The 17,011-nt window shown below is 36.6% G+C and overlaps 1 protein-coding gene and 1 non-coding gene across 14 annotated transcripts in view; both read left to right on the forward strand.

The window, feature by feature from the left end:
• The window catches only part of CNOT1 (CCR4-NOT transcription complex subunit 1), a 109,116-nt gene that overhangs the window by 54,351 nt on the left and 37,754 nt on the right, over positions 1-17,011 (forward strand). For all 13 annotated transcript variants that reach the window (XM_004371527.2, XM_004371528.2, XM_023726868.1 and 10 more), the window contains 10 exons: positions 983-1,109; positions 1,259-1,369; positions 4,082-4,252; positions 4,647-4,774; positions 5,285-5,525; positions 7,810-7,929; positions 8,704-8,826; positions 9,019-9,170; positions 15,301-15,451; positions 16,674-16,875. In XM_004371527.2, coding sequence (XP_004371584.1) covers positions 983-1,109; positions 1,259-1,369; positions 4,082-4,252; positions 4,647-4,774; positions 5,285-5,525; positions 7,810-7,929; positions 8,704-8,826; positions 9,019-9,170; positions 15,301-15,451; positions 16,674-16,875 — 1,526 coding nt within the window. The remainder of the gene's footprint in view (positions 1-982; positions 1,110-1,258; positions 1,370-4,081; positions 4,253-4,646; positions 4,775-5,284; positions 5,526-7,809; positions 7,930-8,703; positions 8,827-9,018; positions 9,171-15,300; positions 15,452-16,673; positions 16,876-17,011) is intronic.
• LOC111819636 (small nucleolar RNA SNORA50) lies at positions 15,755-15,890 on the forward strand. Its single transcript, XR_002823225.1, has one exon. It is a non-coding gene; the product is annotated as a small nucleolar RNA SNORA50 (small nucleolar RNA).

The raw sequence follows: 17,011 nt of genomic DNA on the forward strand, positions 1-17,011 counted from the left end.
TAGTCAGACACATTAAATTCTGATTACTCTTACGCGAAGTACGATTTCATTCTTTAAAACAAGTTCCTCAGATTTCTTAAGGTTGTCTTTGGCTTTTAGAATTTTTACTGCTAAAACATATTTCACATACTAGTTTTGCTGGCTAAATCCACCCCCCACCCCCCCTTGAAATTTTGGGATCTAGAAAATACCAAGTTTTAACCTCATTGGCAGTATCGTTTTAGGGGAAGGGGGGGGTATTGACGCTAACGTTTATGGAACTTGTATCACTTTCCACTTAATGTCTAATTTTCTCTTCTCCTAACTACAGTTTCCTCACTATGCCTTCATCTCCTGTCATCTTTTTCTATCCATTTTATCTCCTGCCTGTTGCATATTTTTACCTGCCAGGGGCATCAGAGAAAATTGTTTCACCCTATTGGTAGCACTTATGACTGTGATAATAGCGGATTGTTAATATTTATCTGAGAATAAGTTATGAGGGACATTCATGTGCTTTGCTTCGACTTTAAGTGTAACCTTCAATGTTTTAAAAACCCTCATTCCAACCTCGTTTCCACTTATGTTTGAAATAGTTCATTTTTGTGTGTGTGCCTGACATAAAGCTTGTTTTATTGAACTTCAAATGAAAAGGTTTGGATGTATTTCAAGACTTTGTATGTACATATTAGAATGATCAAACTGTCAGTATCTTATAGAGTAAAATCATACTGAATATTGATGACAATAATAATTTTATGTGTTTTGTAAAAAACCATTACCCTTTTAGTTCATATTTTCTTCCATTGATCTTTTAAACTTTTCTTATTTACATGATTTTCACATTCCTAGCTATATAAAAGTAACAAGAAATGATTCTTATCACTCTGCCTCTATTAGTAAACCTCTGGGGATCTCACACAAGGGCTTGTTTTATACCAGCATTTCGTTGGTTTTGATTTCTTAATCTTAGCATTTTTCTGAAGTTACGTTTTTGTTGCAGTATTGAAGAATGTCGCAATATAATCATGCAGTTTGGTGTTCGGGAGGTCACAGCTGCCCAGGTTGCAAGGGTTTTGGGAATGATGGCTCGAACTCATTCAGGATTAACAGATGGTATTCCGTTACAGGTAAGTATATAGAATTCAGCTGTTAAGTGAATTAATGTCATATGCTGTTTATTTTCTTTGTTAAATTAGAGTAGGATTGATTGTTTTAACAGCAAGATCGAATCGCAGTAAGGGTTTGAGTTTGTTTAATTCAAGTTTTATTTCTACAGAGTATCTCTGCTCCTGGAAGTGGCATCTGGAGTGATGGGAAAGATAAAAGTGATGGAGCACAGGCACATACATGGAATGTAGAAGTCTTGATTGATGTTCTCAAAGAACTGGTGAGTACATGTGATCATGGTTTTCGAGTCATGATTATAGTATGATGCAGCCAAAGAAATTCTAATGAATAAATGTCCAGCTAAGTGAGAGTAGTAATGTTCTAAAATTCTGTAACTTTATTGGCTCGAAAAGTAATAAAATATCTGAGATAATTATGTTCTAGAAATAGTACATAATCAACTTCAAATTTTGTTAGTGGTTGTTGGCATGCAATTCTGAACCAGTGCACTGCTGAAGTAAGTTGGTGGGGTAGGGGTGTGTGCGGTTTTTTTGGGGTACTTATTTGTTATAAAGTAATGATTGTCCCATGGTGCTTGCATGGAATTATTGAGAAGGGAGGCCTTCAGAATGTTTTCTGATAGGTGTAACAAAAATACTGCCAAGTCTTGTTTATGGTGGATAGGGATAATAAAAGTCCGTATTTACTACTACTTTCACATCTGGATTATTCACAAACTCAATTACCGCCACCCCCTCCTCCCCCCAAAACAAAGAACCTCTCCTAAAATGTTGAAATACTTAAATAATACAAGAGAATGAAACTTCTCAGATGTTAAAAGATGATGATGAAATTTAATCAGTGGGAGAAGAGTGGAGTTAAGATGCAATATTTTCAGTCTTGTTCATAAAATGTCAAGAAACAAAATATGATGTTAAAGAACATGAATACATACACATAAAATTCTTCTATCGCTTGTCCAGGTCATGTATCCTGTTTCTCACCTTCAGTTTTCCATGTTTGCAGCTTATAGGTAAAATCCCATTAGAGTGAATCTGTGTATGACTTTACTGCTACCAACGTCAATGGGTTTTCTTTTTGTTATTTTTCTTAATACTAGATGGACCTGTTATGTCCGTGGTAGTAGAAGATGGACAAAGTTGAACACTGCAGTTTTCGAGCTGTTCTCCTTTAGTAATTGCCGAAAACTTGAAAAGTGGATAAAAAGAAAAACAAAATAAAATGACAGTTTCATCACTTATGGGTAACCAGTTAATATCTGGTGCTTGTCTTGTTAACAGTGAAGACATGCCCTCTTCACTAAGTAATTCCGTTTTTGTACTTGTTGCGCCATTAAAAATACTCTTAAAGATACAGACCGAGTTCGGAATTCCATGTTACCTGGATCAGTTCCTTTTCCTGATTTCAGAGAGTGAGAATTGGCTATAAATTGAGTGCTGCACTGTGGGTTTGAACAGATGAATCACTTACCTATTTTTCCCATTATTCCTTTTTATTTCTGTATATTAGTATTTTCTCTACGTTTTTCTTTTTTTTGGCAGAGACCAGAGGACAGTGTCAGGTACACATTGGGCACATAGATTGGTTTGGTGATTGCCCACAAAGGATGGGAGGAGGAAACCACAGGGGCATGCCTATGGATTTACCATACTTGTCTTTCTCTAAGATAATGCTGTTAAACAATAAATTAATGGAAGTGTTAAAGCCAGTCCTAAAAACAAATTTTAAAATGAAAAGATGTTTTTTCTGAGTAGAAAACTGAAGGTAAAGAGTGCAGAGATGATAAAAGTCATTTATTGTAACTATTCAGAGCTGATCCTGCCTGACCCACACCCCTCCTGCCACCCCACCTTCAAGATTGAGCTCATATTCTAGACTTCTTGCTACTTAAAAGTGTAGTCCATGTACTAGCAGCATTGGTGTCACGTAGTAGCTTGTTAGAAATGCAGACTGAAAGGTGCTACCCCAGACTTACAGAATCAGAATCTGTATTATTCGCAGATGATTCATGTGTACATTAAAGTTTGAGAAATAATCCTATAAATAATACTAGTATTGTATGATATGATTTTTAGGAAAGATAGTATTTCATTGGGTGGGTGCACGAATATTTTAACTATTCTTTGTGTTACTGGTGATTTTGAGAAAATACCCTGTTTGAAGTTTGTTGTTTGAGCCATGTAGAAACAAGCATTAAGCTTTCATGGTTTGAAAGGAGGCACTTCAGAGCAAGACTAAATGGCCATGATGCTTTGGTTGGCACTTTAAATACTAAGTGTGCACGGCAGTGACTAGGCCAACATATATCATTTCCTTTTGTGGCTTTTTTCTTTCAAGCACAACATACTTATTACTTGGTGTGGGATGTCTGGTAAATTACTTTCTATAAATTTGTTTCCTTTGCTTTGTGTTTTTTTTTTTTAAAGGGGCAGATAATTGCTTTTTAGGATACCTTTTCATACAACATATGGTGAATTGAATTGTCAGTCATTTTGTCATAATGATTTAGACCACTTTTCCTGATGCATACATTAAGATACTTTTAAGGAAGATCTTCAGTTAATTAAGAAGGGTGTTTGGGATAATTGATTTATCTTTGCCATTTTGTTCCAAGATAATAGAATCTTGATGTAAAGAGAAGAGGTGCTGAATGAAGAGCTGTTTATTTGCCATATTGGGGTTGGAACTAAAGTAAGGAAAGAGAAGGCTCCCCCTTTACATACTCAAAAGTTTAGAAGTATGCCATGAATTAAAAGGTTTGGGTACCTTGCTCATAGAGCCAGTTTATTCTGAGTATTAAGAATTTACCTTTCTAAATCACTTTTCAGAATGCCAGAAAAATTCGGATGACTTTGAGTTTGCGATGGGGACACCTTGATTGAATTGCAGATTTAAGTTGGTCTTTTGGATAGAGCTTCAAAACATGAACACTGTTGTTCATTAAACTTACAAATGCCTTTTTCTTTTATAGAACCCAAGTTTGAATTTCAAGGAAGTAACTTATGAACTGGACCATCCTGGATTTCAAATTCGTGACAGTAAAGGACTTCATAATGTGGTTTATGGTATTCAAAGAGGTCTGGGAATGGAAGTGTTCCCGGTAGACCTCATATATAGACCTTGGAAACACGCAGAAGGCCAGGTAAGTGAATAGTGTTTAGTTATAGAAGGGGAACAAAATAACGTAATGCCACCTATCCATTGATTGAAATATTCTTTTGTTCTGCATAGCTCAGAAAAGTAACAGTGTCATAAACACTGAAGGAATATTATAGTTTTAATACTAGGCAGATTCAGTTGAGCTACAGTAGTCAAGCTGTTTCCCAGTAGTTTAAGGACATTTGTTTCTAAGGCCATCTCATTATTCACCTTTCATCTGCGTGAATTATCTGTGAGTTTTGAAAGGACAGATAATTAAAATTTTAAAGAGAAACTATCATTCAAATAAAACATTGAGATTAGCATAGTGAAAATGTTTGTAGTATTTATAGCATTCATAATCATTTACAGTAGTAAGGACGTTTCTCTTGTTCCAGCTCTCCTTCATTCAGCATTCCCTTATAAATCCAGAGATCTTCTGTTTTGCTGACTATCCCTGTCATACTGTTGCAACTGATATTCTGAAAGCACCACCAGAGGATGACAATCGAGAAATTGCCACATGGTAAAAACTCTCACTAGCTTTTCTTTTAAATCGTCACTTATGTGTTTTTGAAATACGAAATTAATAGTTAACAGATTTAACTGAAATGGTATTTTTAGTAAGCCTGCTTATTTTAAGGTTGTTGTGTGCCATCAAGTTGATTCCAACTCATAGCAACCCTGTAGGGTGGAGTAGAACTGCCCCATATGGTGTCCTAGGCTGCAGTCTTCATGGAGCCGATCGCCAAGTTTATTCTCCTGTGGAGTCTCTAGTAGATTTGAATGGCCAACCTTTCAGCTAGTAGTTAGGAGCTTAACCATTTGCACAATCCAGCATATGTTTTGTGATGGATATTAGCACCAATTTAACCAAAAGTCTAGATTGTTTTATAAAAACTTAATGTTTTGCGAATGTTAGAAGATGGTAGTAACTTGGTTTTATCCTGATAGCTGGCATCAAGTCTTTTGGAAAATGAATTTTGCATGTTTGTATTTTCATTGATAGAGATCGTGTTACTTCCTTTTTGTGTAGGAAGAGCTTGGATTTGATTGAATCTCTGCTGAGGCTTGCAGAGGTTGGACAGTATGAACAAGTCAAACAGCTCTTCAGCTTCCCTATCAAGCACTGCCCAGACATGTTGGTATTGGCCTTACTACAAATTAACACCTCCTGGCACACGTTGCGCCATGAACTCATCTCTACTCTGATGCCAATTTTCCTTGGAAACCACCCCAACTCTGCTATTATTTTACATTATGCATGGCACGGGCAGGTGAGACGTGACTGTTTCCTTATCTTCACTTCCTCTTCTAAATGATTGACATTCTGTGGAGAATCGAGGATGTTAAAATAGAAAAATAAATTATTGTTAATCTTTGAATGTATCTTTCTAGAAAAGTTACAGTGTCATAAAACTTGTTTTATCTTTTAGATCATGTGGACATTAACATATAAAACTCCAAAGAGCAAGGGGACAAGGCAACTAAAAAAAAAAATCAGTATTTTGAAACTTCTGTTGCTAGGGTACCAATTTTCTTTCTTTAATTAAGAGGATTTATCAGTTTTAACTTTACAGAAAAATTGAGCAGAAAGTACAGAGTTCCCCCCTCCCCACAGTTTCCCTTATTTTTAATGTCTTCTCATTGGTGTGATATGTTTGCTACAATTGATGAACTGTCATTGATACATTAGTATTAAAGTCTATAGTTTACATAGGGTTAACTGTGTGTATTGTACAGTTCTGTTGCTTATGCATAATGTCATGCATCCACAATTACAGGATCATACAAAGTAGTTTCACTGCCTTAGTAATGCCCTGTGCTCCACCGGTTCACTCCCCACACCCAGTACCAATCCTTTGCAGCCACTGCTCTTTTTGCTATTTCTATAGTTTTGTCTTTTCCAGAACGTCATCTATGGTTGTGATCATACACTATGTAGCTTTTTCAAACTGGCTTCTTTAACTTAGCAATGTGCAATTAAGGTTCTTCCATGTACCACATATACCACAGTTTATCCATCCACCTATTAAAGTACATCTTGGTTGCTTCCATTTTTGGCAATTATGAATAGAGCTGCTGAAATCATTTTTGTGTGGACATATGTTTTCAACTCATTTGGCTAGATTAGTTTCCTTTTGATTGTAGTAAGGAGCTTAATTAAACATTTATTACGGAAGTAGAAGGTACACAAGTGATTTTTTTTTTTTTTTTTTTAGCCAGTAAATGGGCGACAATCACACACCAATTTTATTGACATTATTTTGTTTTATCTGAGTCAAACATTTAGATTTTCTTTTAGTTTGTATAGAAATGCCTGTCAAACCCTTGTGCTTTTCCCCTCTAATTTTGTAGAATATATTTGACGAGTAAATACTCTTTTGTCTATTGATTTTTCTCAGTAGCCTACATTTTTAATATGACAAATGCAGAAGCTTTAAGAAAAAAGCAGTCATCTTCTCCTTTACTTCAAGTATCTTTTGTGGGTACTCTTTTTTCTTATATTAGTATGTATAAGTGCTTTAAAAAATTTATAAATGAAAAAATGTTAGCCTTGGTTCCTTACTATTCAGCCAGCTCCTCCTGCTTTCCTAGAGACTTAAGTAACATGGTAGCATTTGTTGCCCAGATAATCTTATGTCTTCCTCACCCAGGCTAAGAGACTGGGAGCCTTGTCTACTCAATCTGGTTGAGCCTGTCTTTCACTTGGCTCTTCTACTCTGGGACAGTTACTGGAATGTGATTTGGAGAAGTAATAGGAACTGCCTTGCTGTCAGTTCTGAGAAATAATTTACTTAGTTCTATTTGTCAAGTACTGTTCGAAGGTCTGCAGATTTAGGAGTCAACAAAACTGAATCCCTAGTCTAGTTCATCATTTTGTACCAAATAGGATTTGTGTACATCTCTAAAATTTTGTTTTCCCATTTGTTACACTAGCATTTAGATCTTTCAACTGAAAGTCTTTGTGTCAGTTCTCAAAAATAGACTGTTTAAATAACAAAACCTAGCAACATGTTCATTTTCTTCTGGTGAGAAAAATATTGAATAAATTAAAAACTCAATATTCTGTTTTTAGAAGTAGGTAGATTTAAAATGAGTGTACAAATATTGCTCCCAGAAATACTGATATAACGTGCAACATGAAAGATGGTTAAACTGTTTTGTTTTTATTTATAGACCAGAAATTCAGAATTTAATTTTAAAGAAGTAATATTAACTTGATATAACCTCATGTTTATATTATGTCTATTCTTATATTGTATTAGAAAATGTATGGGCAGACTTTTATAGACCAAATAAATTTGTTGAATGGCTGTATGTCCCAGGTCGAGAGACAGACTTGGAAGACGTGAAGTAACTTGGCTTTCCCATACAGAATGTCACTGCATGCATATCCTGTAATTTCATGGTTTTTGTGGCCTGTAGTTGATATTTTGACTGATAACGCCTGATTTTTGTATAAATAAAACAAGTAAAATTAGCTGGAAAGATACAATAGTGCCTATCAAAATGTTTAGGAATATTGCTGTTTAAACCTACTCACTGTCTTTCCCTTAGGGGCAGTCTCCCTCAATTCGCCAACTTATCATGCATGCAATGGCAGAATGGTACATGAGAGGGGAGCAGTATGACCAGGCCAAATTGTCTCGAATACTTGATGTGGCCCAGGACTTGAAGGTGATTTGGAGGGATAAATTGACGTCATTTATTAGTGGTAAAAAATATCTTTCTTAAAAAAAAATTTTTTTTTTTAGTTTTAACATAAGATGCCTTAGGAATAGTGCGTATGTAACTAGATCATAGCTAGAATGACTTAGGATTTAGAATTTCTCCTTGTTAGGTAGAAAGAGAGTGGTTGTAGGCATAGGAAAAAAAAATGTTTTCATTTACATTTGACTGTTGATTGGTGGTCTGTGATGTTTGAAAGGCTGTTTTAAAGCAAATGATACTTGAGCTTTTCTGGGAGGCAATCTGTGAGATACCATTTTTGGAGAAACTGAGTTTCAACCCTTTAGCATCCTTGGTTAGAATCAGCAGGATCTTTGACAAATAGTCTAAATCTTAGCACTTGGTGTATAACACTGGTGTTGTGTAGCTATGCTTAAGTTAGAGGAAGCTTGTGCTTCGATTTTAGAAAATGGAGAAGGACAATTATTGATATTTTGATTGAATCTTGCTTTGCTGTAAGTTTAATTTGAAAAATCACAGGGTAAAATTTTTTTGGTAGGTAGTGTCATGGGTTCACCTTTAAAGTGTGATCTTATAGGCAAGTACTAATGTTACCTACTGAGTTGTACTAAACCATTTAAAAATGTTGTGACCAAAAAAACATTAGCAGAATGTTTTATTTAGATTTGTTAGTGAAAATAAAAACTGGAAATAGTAGGATTGAGACACAGAAAGGGTTACTTAATTGCTTGACTTGTAGTTTCTAATACTCTTTTTCTTTAGGCCTTGTCAATGCTGCTAAATGGTACTCCATTTGCCTTTGTTATTGACCTTGCTGCACTTGCTTCACGTCGTGAATACCTCAAACTTGACAAGTGGCTCACAGATAAAATTAGAGAGCATGGGGTAAAGCAGAATTTATTTATTCATTTCTGCCTTTTAATCTTGATAGTTACAGTGGATAAAAAAACAACTTTTAAATAGTACCGAAGATGCTGTTTATTCTGAATTTTAGTTATACTGCGTAGTAGTTATCTTCAATCTGAAAACAATTCAGATGAATTTCAAATACATTAAGAGACTTTTCTTTTTTTTCAGGAGCCCTTTATCCAGGCATGTATGACCTTTTTAAAGAGACGATGCCCTTCTATTTTGGGTGGACTTGCCCCAGAGAAAGATCAGCCCAAAAGTGCTCAACTTCCTCCAGAAACTCTGGCGACAATGTTGGCCTGTCTACAAGCTTGTGCAGGGTAGGAAGATCATGCCTGAAAATGACTGTATTTAATACTAGAATTGGATTGTATGAATAGTTGTTGATTTGGGGGAGAGTAGGTTGAATGAATAAAAGTGACAGCAGCTTAAGACAATCCAGTGGTTTTTAAGACAAAAGTTTCTACTGCTTAAAATATATATTAGATACATTTTGAGTTAATTACTGTATATGGTGTGAAGTAGCAGTCCAAAGTCTTCTATATGTGGACATCCAGTTGTCCTAGCACCATTTGTTGACAAGATTATTCTTTCCTCTTTGAATTGTCTTCTCAAAACAATAATTATCCATAAATGTATGGGTTTATTTCTGAACTCTGAATTCTACTCCATTGATCTCTGTCTATCCTTTTGCTGTTGTCACTCTTTTTTTTTTTTATTCAAACAATGCTTGTTGCCAAGTGTATCATACATAGAGAAGAGTATAAAAAATGTATATGTAAAGTTTAAAGTTAAATAATAATGTGAATAGCTGCACTCTATCGCTCAGGTTAGGAAAGACAGTGTTAGCGGAACCTTAACTACCTTCTGTTGGCCCGCCCCAGCCACAACCCCCTTTGTGTCCCCCATTTTCCCCAGATAACCACCGTCACCACTTTTATATTAGTTTTTGCTTTTCTTTGTAGTTTTATCCTTTATCTGTATACTCTTAATAATGTACTGTGTCATTTTGAAAACCTGAGTAGCAAGAAAACTCAGCTGTACAAGGAAAGGACAGTATGGCTACGGTTAGACAAAGACCCAGAAAATAAAACAGTTTTTGGGACATAGTCTTGGTCTCAGGTTCCCTGAGTTTCCAAAGCCTCTACAGCATTCAGCAAGACTGCAGTGTTTGCTGGGTACTAGATGTTTGAAAGGAATATGATGAGATGAAGTGGGCTGTTTCTACGTGGTGAACTGAGTGTCCTCAGCTGATAAAGGCAGCAGGGCATGGAGTGGAGAACAGGAACTTTTTGTACATAAGCCAGGTGCAGCTGAGAAGCTTTGAAGTATGAGTGCTCTAGCTTTGTTCTTTTTCACATTGTTTTGTCTATTCTGGGTCCCTTGCATTTCCGTATGAATTCTAGGTTCAACTTGTCAATTTCTGTAAGGAAGTCAGCTGGGATTTTGATAGGGATTGTATTAAATCTGTGGATTATTTGGGGGAGTATTGCCATTTTAATTAACAGTATTAAGTCTTCCAGTCCATGAACCTGAGATATGTCTTTCCGTTTGTTTAGGTCCTCTTTAATTTCTTTCAATATTTTTGCCATTTTAAATTTACATGTCTTGTACTACTCGTGTTCAGTGGTTTATTCAACCAGTCTCCTATTGGATGGTTTCCACTCTTTATCATAGTTTAATGAGTAGTGTTGTTGTTTTTTTTCTTTCTAAATTTTATTTATTTTGTTCTTGTTGAGAGTATACAGCGCAGAACCATGCCCCAATTCAACAGTTTCTACATGTACAATTCAGTTACATTAATTCTTCGAGTTGTGCAACCATTGTTAACCTTCCTTTTCTGAGTTCCTCACCCATTAACATAAACTCACTGCCCCCTAAGGTTCTCATCTAATCTTTCGAGTTGCTGTTGTCAATTTGATCCCATATAGGTAGTTCTTAAAAGAGCATAATGCTCAAGGCAGACTTTTTTTTTTTTTACTAGTTATGCTAAACTATCATTTGGTTTTAAGATGACTTCAGGGGATATTTTTGGTTTAAGGTTTAAAGATTTTCTCAGGGCAATAATTTCAGGGATTCTTCTACTTGCCATGGCTCCAGAAAGTCTAGAGTCCATGAGAATTTGAAATTCTGTTCTACATTTCCCCCGTTGATCAGGATTATTATTTGGAATCTTCGATCAAAATGTTCAGTAATGGTGGCCAGGCACCATCCAGTTCTGGTCTCATGGCAAAGGAGGTAGTTGTTCATGGAGGCAAGTAGCAGCACATTCTATTTCCTTCTCTGATTCCTGATTTTCCTTCTTCCTCTGTTGTTCCAGGCGAACAGGGACCACTTCTTGTGCCTTGGATGCATTCATCATCCTTGCCAGTGTTTTATTTGGATCACTAGAAGCAAATTTGCTAGGTTAAAGGGTAAATGCATATGTTAGAATTTGTTAGATATTCCAAAATTTCCGTCTATGGGAATTTTTCTATCGTGTATAACCACCAAGCAGAATGAGGGTCTGTTTCCTCATAGCCTTGCTGACAGAGGATGTGCCAATCTAAAAGGTGAGATGTGGTATCTCACTGAAGTTTTAATTACAGGGGAGTATGTATTTTTTAACTACATAACTTTTTTTTTTTTTTTTTTTTTTTAAAGGATGGAGTCTATGAATTTAATCTGGGTTACCTGGAATTGATTTTCTAATTAGTTTTTTTTTTTTTTTTTAATTTGTGTGCTTTAAGTGAAAGTTTACAATTCAAGTTAGTCTCTCATACAAAAATTTGTACATATACTGTTATGTAACCCTAGTTGCTATCCCTATACTGTAACTGCACACACTCCTCCTTTCCATCCCGGATTTCCCATGTCCATTCAACCAGCTCCTGTCCTTCTCTGGCTTCTCATCTCACCTCTAGACAGGAGCTGCTTGTTTCGTCTCATGTATCTACTAGAGCTAAGAAGCACACTCTTCACTAGTATCATTTTATGTCCCATAGTCCAGTCTAATCTTTGTCTGAAGAGTTGGCCTTGGGAATGGTTTTAGTTTTGGGCTAACAGAGAGTCTAGGGGGCCATGTCTTCCAGGGTCCCTCCGGTCTCAAACCATCAAATCTGGTCTTTTTACTAGAATTGGAGTTCTGCACCCCACTTTTCTCCTGCTCCGTCAGGGACTCTGTTGTGTTCTCTGTCAGGGCGGTCATTGTTGGTAGCCGGGCACCATCTAGTTCTTCTGGTCTCAGGCGGATGGAGTCTCTGGTTTATGTGGCCCTTTTGTCTCTTGGGCTAATACTTCCCTTGTGTCTTTGGTGTCTTCATTCTCCTTTACTCCAGGTGGTTGGGACCAATTGATACATCTTAGATGGCCGCTTGCAAGCTTTTAAGACCCCAGACGCCACTCACCAAAGTAGGGTGCAAAACGTTTTCTTAATAAGCTTTGTTATGCCAGCTGACCTGGATGTCCCCTGAAAGCATGGTCCCCAGACCCCTACCCCTGCTACTCTGTCTCTCAAAGTGTTTGTATTCAGGAAACTTCTTAGGTTTCGTTAAGTCCAGTTTTGCTGACTTCACCGGTAGTGTGTGCTGTCCTTCTCTTCACCTAGTTCTAATCTACTATCTAGTTAGTGAATAACCCTCTCCTTCCCTCCCCACCCTGGTAACCATCAACGAGTGTTGTCTTCTGTGTTTAAACCTTTTCTTGAGTTCTTATAATAGTGGTCTTACACAGTATTTGTCCTTCTGTGACTGACTAAATCACTCAGCATAATGCTGTCCAGATTCTTCCATGTTATGTTTCATGGTTTCATCATTATTGTTGCGTAGTATTCCATTGCGTGAATATACCATAATTTGCTTATCCACTCGTCCGTTGATGGGCACCTAGGTTGTTTCCATCTTTTTGCTATCGTGAACAGTGCTGCAGTGAACATGGGTGTGCATGTATCTGTTTGTGTGACAGCTCTTATTTCTCTAGAATATATTCCGAGGAGCGGGATAGCTGGATCGTATGGTACTTTATATCTAGCTTTTTAAGGAAGTGCCAGTCATTTCCAAAGTGGTTGTACCATTTTACATTCCCACCAACAGTGTATAAGTGTTTAGTGTCTCCACAACCACTCCAGCATTTATTATTATGTGTTTTTTGGATTAATGCTAGCCTTGTTTGTGTGAGATTGTATCTCATTTAAACTGTACATTTTTAAAAGAAGATTGAGAGGGCTATTCGTGTTCTTTTGTTTGAAAAGCCTTTACTTGTTTTGAGTTTCTTTTGTAAACTAGTGGTTTTATTATTCATTTTACTAAAGGATTACCCTTACTAAAATAAGTAAACCCCTACCTTTAATAGTAGACATCTTTGTTTTCTTTTCTGTGATCTGATCTGTTAATACTTGCCTTCCTTGTTACAGTGTATATAAAACAACTCATTGTTCTTTAAATTTCTAGTCCCTGTGTAAACCATTATATTTTGGTGTTGGGACCAGTAAAAATTTTTGTAGATTTTGCTGTAGTGATCTAATGTAGACTTTAAAAAAAACTGTATTGTGGTAAAGTATATGTAACAAGAAGTTTGCCATGTTAATAATTTTTAAGTGTACAATTCACTGATATTGATTATAATTATGTTTCTCATGTTTACAACTGTCACCACTATTTGTTTAGAAATTTTCCCATCATCCGTAACAGAAACTCAGGCCCCTTAAACCATAGCTTCTTTTTTTCCGTCCCCCACATCCCTGGTAATGACTGATAAACCTTAGTCTCTGTAATTTGCTAAATTCTAGATATTTCATTTATATGGAACCGTGCAGTATTTGTTCTTTTGTGTCTGACTTATTTCACTCTGGAGCCCTGGTGGCATAGTGGTTGAGAGCTACACCTGCTAATCAAAAGGTTGGCAGTTTGAATCCACCAGCCACTCCTTGAAAACTCTATGGGACAGTTCTGCTGTGTCATGTGAAGTCGCTGTGAGTTGAAATCGACTCAACAGCAACGGGTTTGGTTTTTTTTGTTCTGTTTTTTTTTTTCCATTTCACTCAGCATGATGTTTTCAAGGTTCTTCCATGTTGGAGCATATATCAGAGCTTCATTTCTTTATTACTCAGTTCCTGGGTGGCACAAATGATTAAGTGCTTGGCTACTAACTGAAAGGTTGGAGGTTTGAGTCCATCCAGAGGCACCTAGGAAGAAAGTCCTGGCAGTCTACTTGCTAAAGATCACAGTCATTGAAAACTGTATGGAGCACAGTTCTATTCTGACACACACGGGGTCACTAGGAGTCAGAATTGATTCAGCGGTAGCTAGTTTGGTTTGGTTTTTTTGGTATGTATATACCACATTAATACATTCATCTGCAGATGGACATTTAGGTTTCTATTTGGCTGTTGTGAGTAGTGATTCAGTGAACATTGGTGTTTGTGTTCCTGCTTTCAGTTCTTTTGGGCACATACCTAGGCATGAAACTGCTGGACCATATTGTAATTCTATCTTTAACTTTGTGAGGAACTGCCAGTTTTCCGCAGCACCTGCACCATTTTACAGTCCGACCAGCAATGAGTGAGGGTTGCAATTTCTCCACATCCTCACCAACACTTGTTTTCCATTTTTCTGATAGTAGCCATCCTAAAAAAGAAATCCAGTTGCCATAGAGTTGATTCTGACTCATTGTGGTTTTGATTTACATTTCCCTAATGATTAATGATGCTGATGATCTTTTCCTGTGCTCGTTGGTCATTTGCGTATCTTCTATGGTGAAATGTCTGTTCAAGTCCTCTATACTATTTTTGATTGATTGTCTTTTTGTTGTTAAGTTGTAGGAGTTCTTTATACAGTGAAACCTGTGAAAGCCAGAACTTAATGGGACTGCCTTGTTTTTCTGGGTCTCGCAAGTTTGCCACCTTTGACAGGTGCAGTCATACCAGTTTTCTGTGATTTGTTTTAGTGGAAAATATTTTGAGTTTTCCTTTTCTAACAGGATTCAGTTGTACCCAGTTTCCAGCTTTTGCAGATTTTACTGTATATTCTGGATATTAAACCTTTATCTAATATATGGTTCCCAAATATTTTCTCCCATTGTGTAGGTAAAGGTACTTTGTTAATACTGTCTTTTGGTGCATGAGAATTTTTAATTTTGATGTCTGAGTCATCCATTTTTTTCTTTAACTCGACTGGGTTTGCACATGATTTTTGGCAGAGTGGGTGAGAATATGGAATGTTTGTTGGAGGATTTTGAAATTTATTGGTTGTGCTGTACACAGGCTTTATTTTCAGAAGTATTAATTAGATACTTTCAAGAGAATCTGTAGCTAATTGGCTCAGAAAAGTCTAGTGATAAATGTAAAGTTGGGAGATATGGCAGAAATTAATCACATGTTCCAGCAAGATTTCCTTATCAGAAAATCAGATTAACTGATATTTAGGTGTTCTGGGGAATAGCAAGTTACATTTTTCACTCTTACTCTCTCTTTAGGAGTGTTTCTCAGGAGTTATCAGAAACCATCCTCACCATGGTAGCCAACTGCAGTAATGTTATGAACAAGGCCAGACAACCTCCACCTGGAGTTATGCCAAAAGGACGCCCTCCCAGTGCTAGCAGCTTAGATGCTATTTCTCCTGTTCAGGTAAGTGAAACGTGCAATTTGTACATCCGCTTCTGTTCATAGACTTGGAATAGAATAAATTTCTATGTCACCATTAGTAATCTACTCAAAAGAAAAACTTGTCAGAATTTATTACATTTTAGATAATCGCATGTCTAGCATCCACTTACATTTTAAAGGAGATCATAAATAGGCATTGTAGTTGAGTTTAGATTTTAATCATTAAATAGAACATGACTGAGAGGAAGGTACAAAACAACTTTATTTAGGTAAATGGTAAGGATTTCTTTTTAAAATAAGAATTAACTTAGATTCTTGAGAAATAAGCACTGCCTTTGAACCTGATGTGTCTTGTTTGTAGCTTCACGGGCCAAGCAGCAGTGCTAGAGCATAAGGACTTGTTATAACTGGGGCTCTTCAGCTCTCAACTGAACTGCTCTTTTAAAAACAAGGTACATTTAAGTTACTCCCTGACACCGACCACCCCCTTCTCTCTGGGAGCAACGTATTCTGCTTCTATTTCCAGCTGCACTGAATGGCAGATTGGGGCTTAAAAAAAACAAACAGGCATTCAGTGATTCTTCAGTGGCCACTTTATAAAAGGCATTTTGCTTATTTATTTTCTGTAGTCAGGTATGAATGAAATAGTGCCAAAAAGTTTGAAAGTTTAGTTTATTAGATGTTTTAAAAAATCTGTTGGTGAATCACATACACTGTTGTTTTTTTGTTGTTGTTGTTGTTTGTTTGTTTTTAAAAGTCAGAGCTGATCTTCCCCAAACTCCAAGATTTTATAATTTTGACTAGATTTATTTCTTTTGCCTTAAAGATTGATTGCTAACTCCTATGTTGAAAGTGACATAACTTAGCTTGAGAGATTCATTTTCTATTAAAACAGCTAATTGAAAATTCTAAGGATAACATCTGTGCCTTGTTGCTACAAAATTTTTAGTACTACAGATGCAGGGCAGTTCTTCTCAGGTGTTCTTGAAGTTTGGTAGGCCTCATTTTATGGCTCTGGTACCTTGGCAGGGGCCAACTCTTTAAACTTACTTAGTATATGACATAGTAAGAAAAATGACTGGCACACCTGACTTTATTGAGATTTAAGTATCATCACAATTGCGTGGGGTTTTACAGCTTATGAAATACATAAAGTGCTGTTGCTAAAGATAGGTTTACCTGTGTCATATGTCTGCTTTTGCTTGAACTATGTTTAATACATCTTTATAATGTTTTTCTTTAGATTGACCCTCTTGGTGGAATGGCATCTCTTAGTATAGGTGGTTCAGCTGCCCCCCACACCCAGAGTATGCAGGGTTTTCCTCCAAATTTGGGTTCTGCCTTCAGTACCCCTCAGTCACCAGCAAAAGCATTTCCACCCCTTTCTACCCCAAACCAGACAACTGCATTCAGTGGTATTGGAGGACTTTCGTCACAGCTTCCAGGTAAGGGGAGTGAGTGGGTGGGAGCAAAGTATTTGTAAATTTCATTGTGCCTTCGTGTACAGTAAGGATTTGTAGCCATTGTGATAAGGAAAGCTGTTTCAGCTAAATACCGTATCTTTGCAAAAGCTGTTTCAAC

Source organism: Trichechus manatus, unplaced genomic scaffold (genome assembly GCF_000243295.1).
Source record: "Trichechus manatus latirostris isolate Lorelei unplaced genomic scaffold, TriManLat1.0 scaffold00014, whole genome shotgun sequence".
Lineage (NCBI taxonomy): Eukaryota > Metazoa > Chordata > Mammalia > Sirenia > Trichechidae > Trichechus > Trichechus manatus.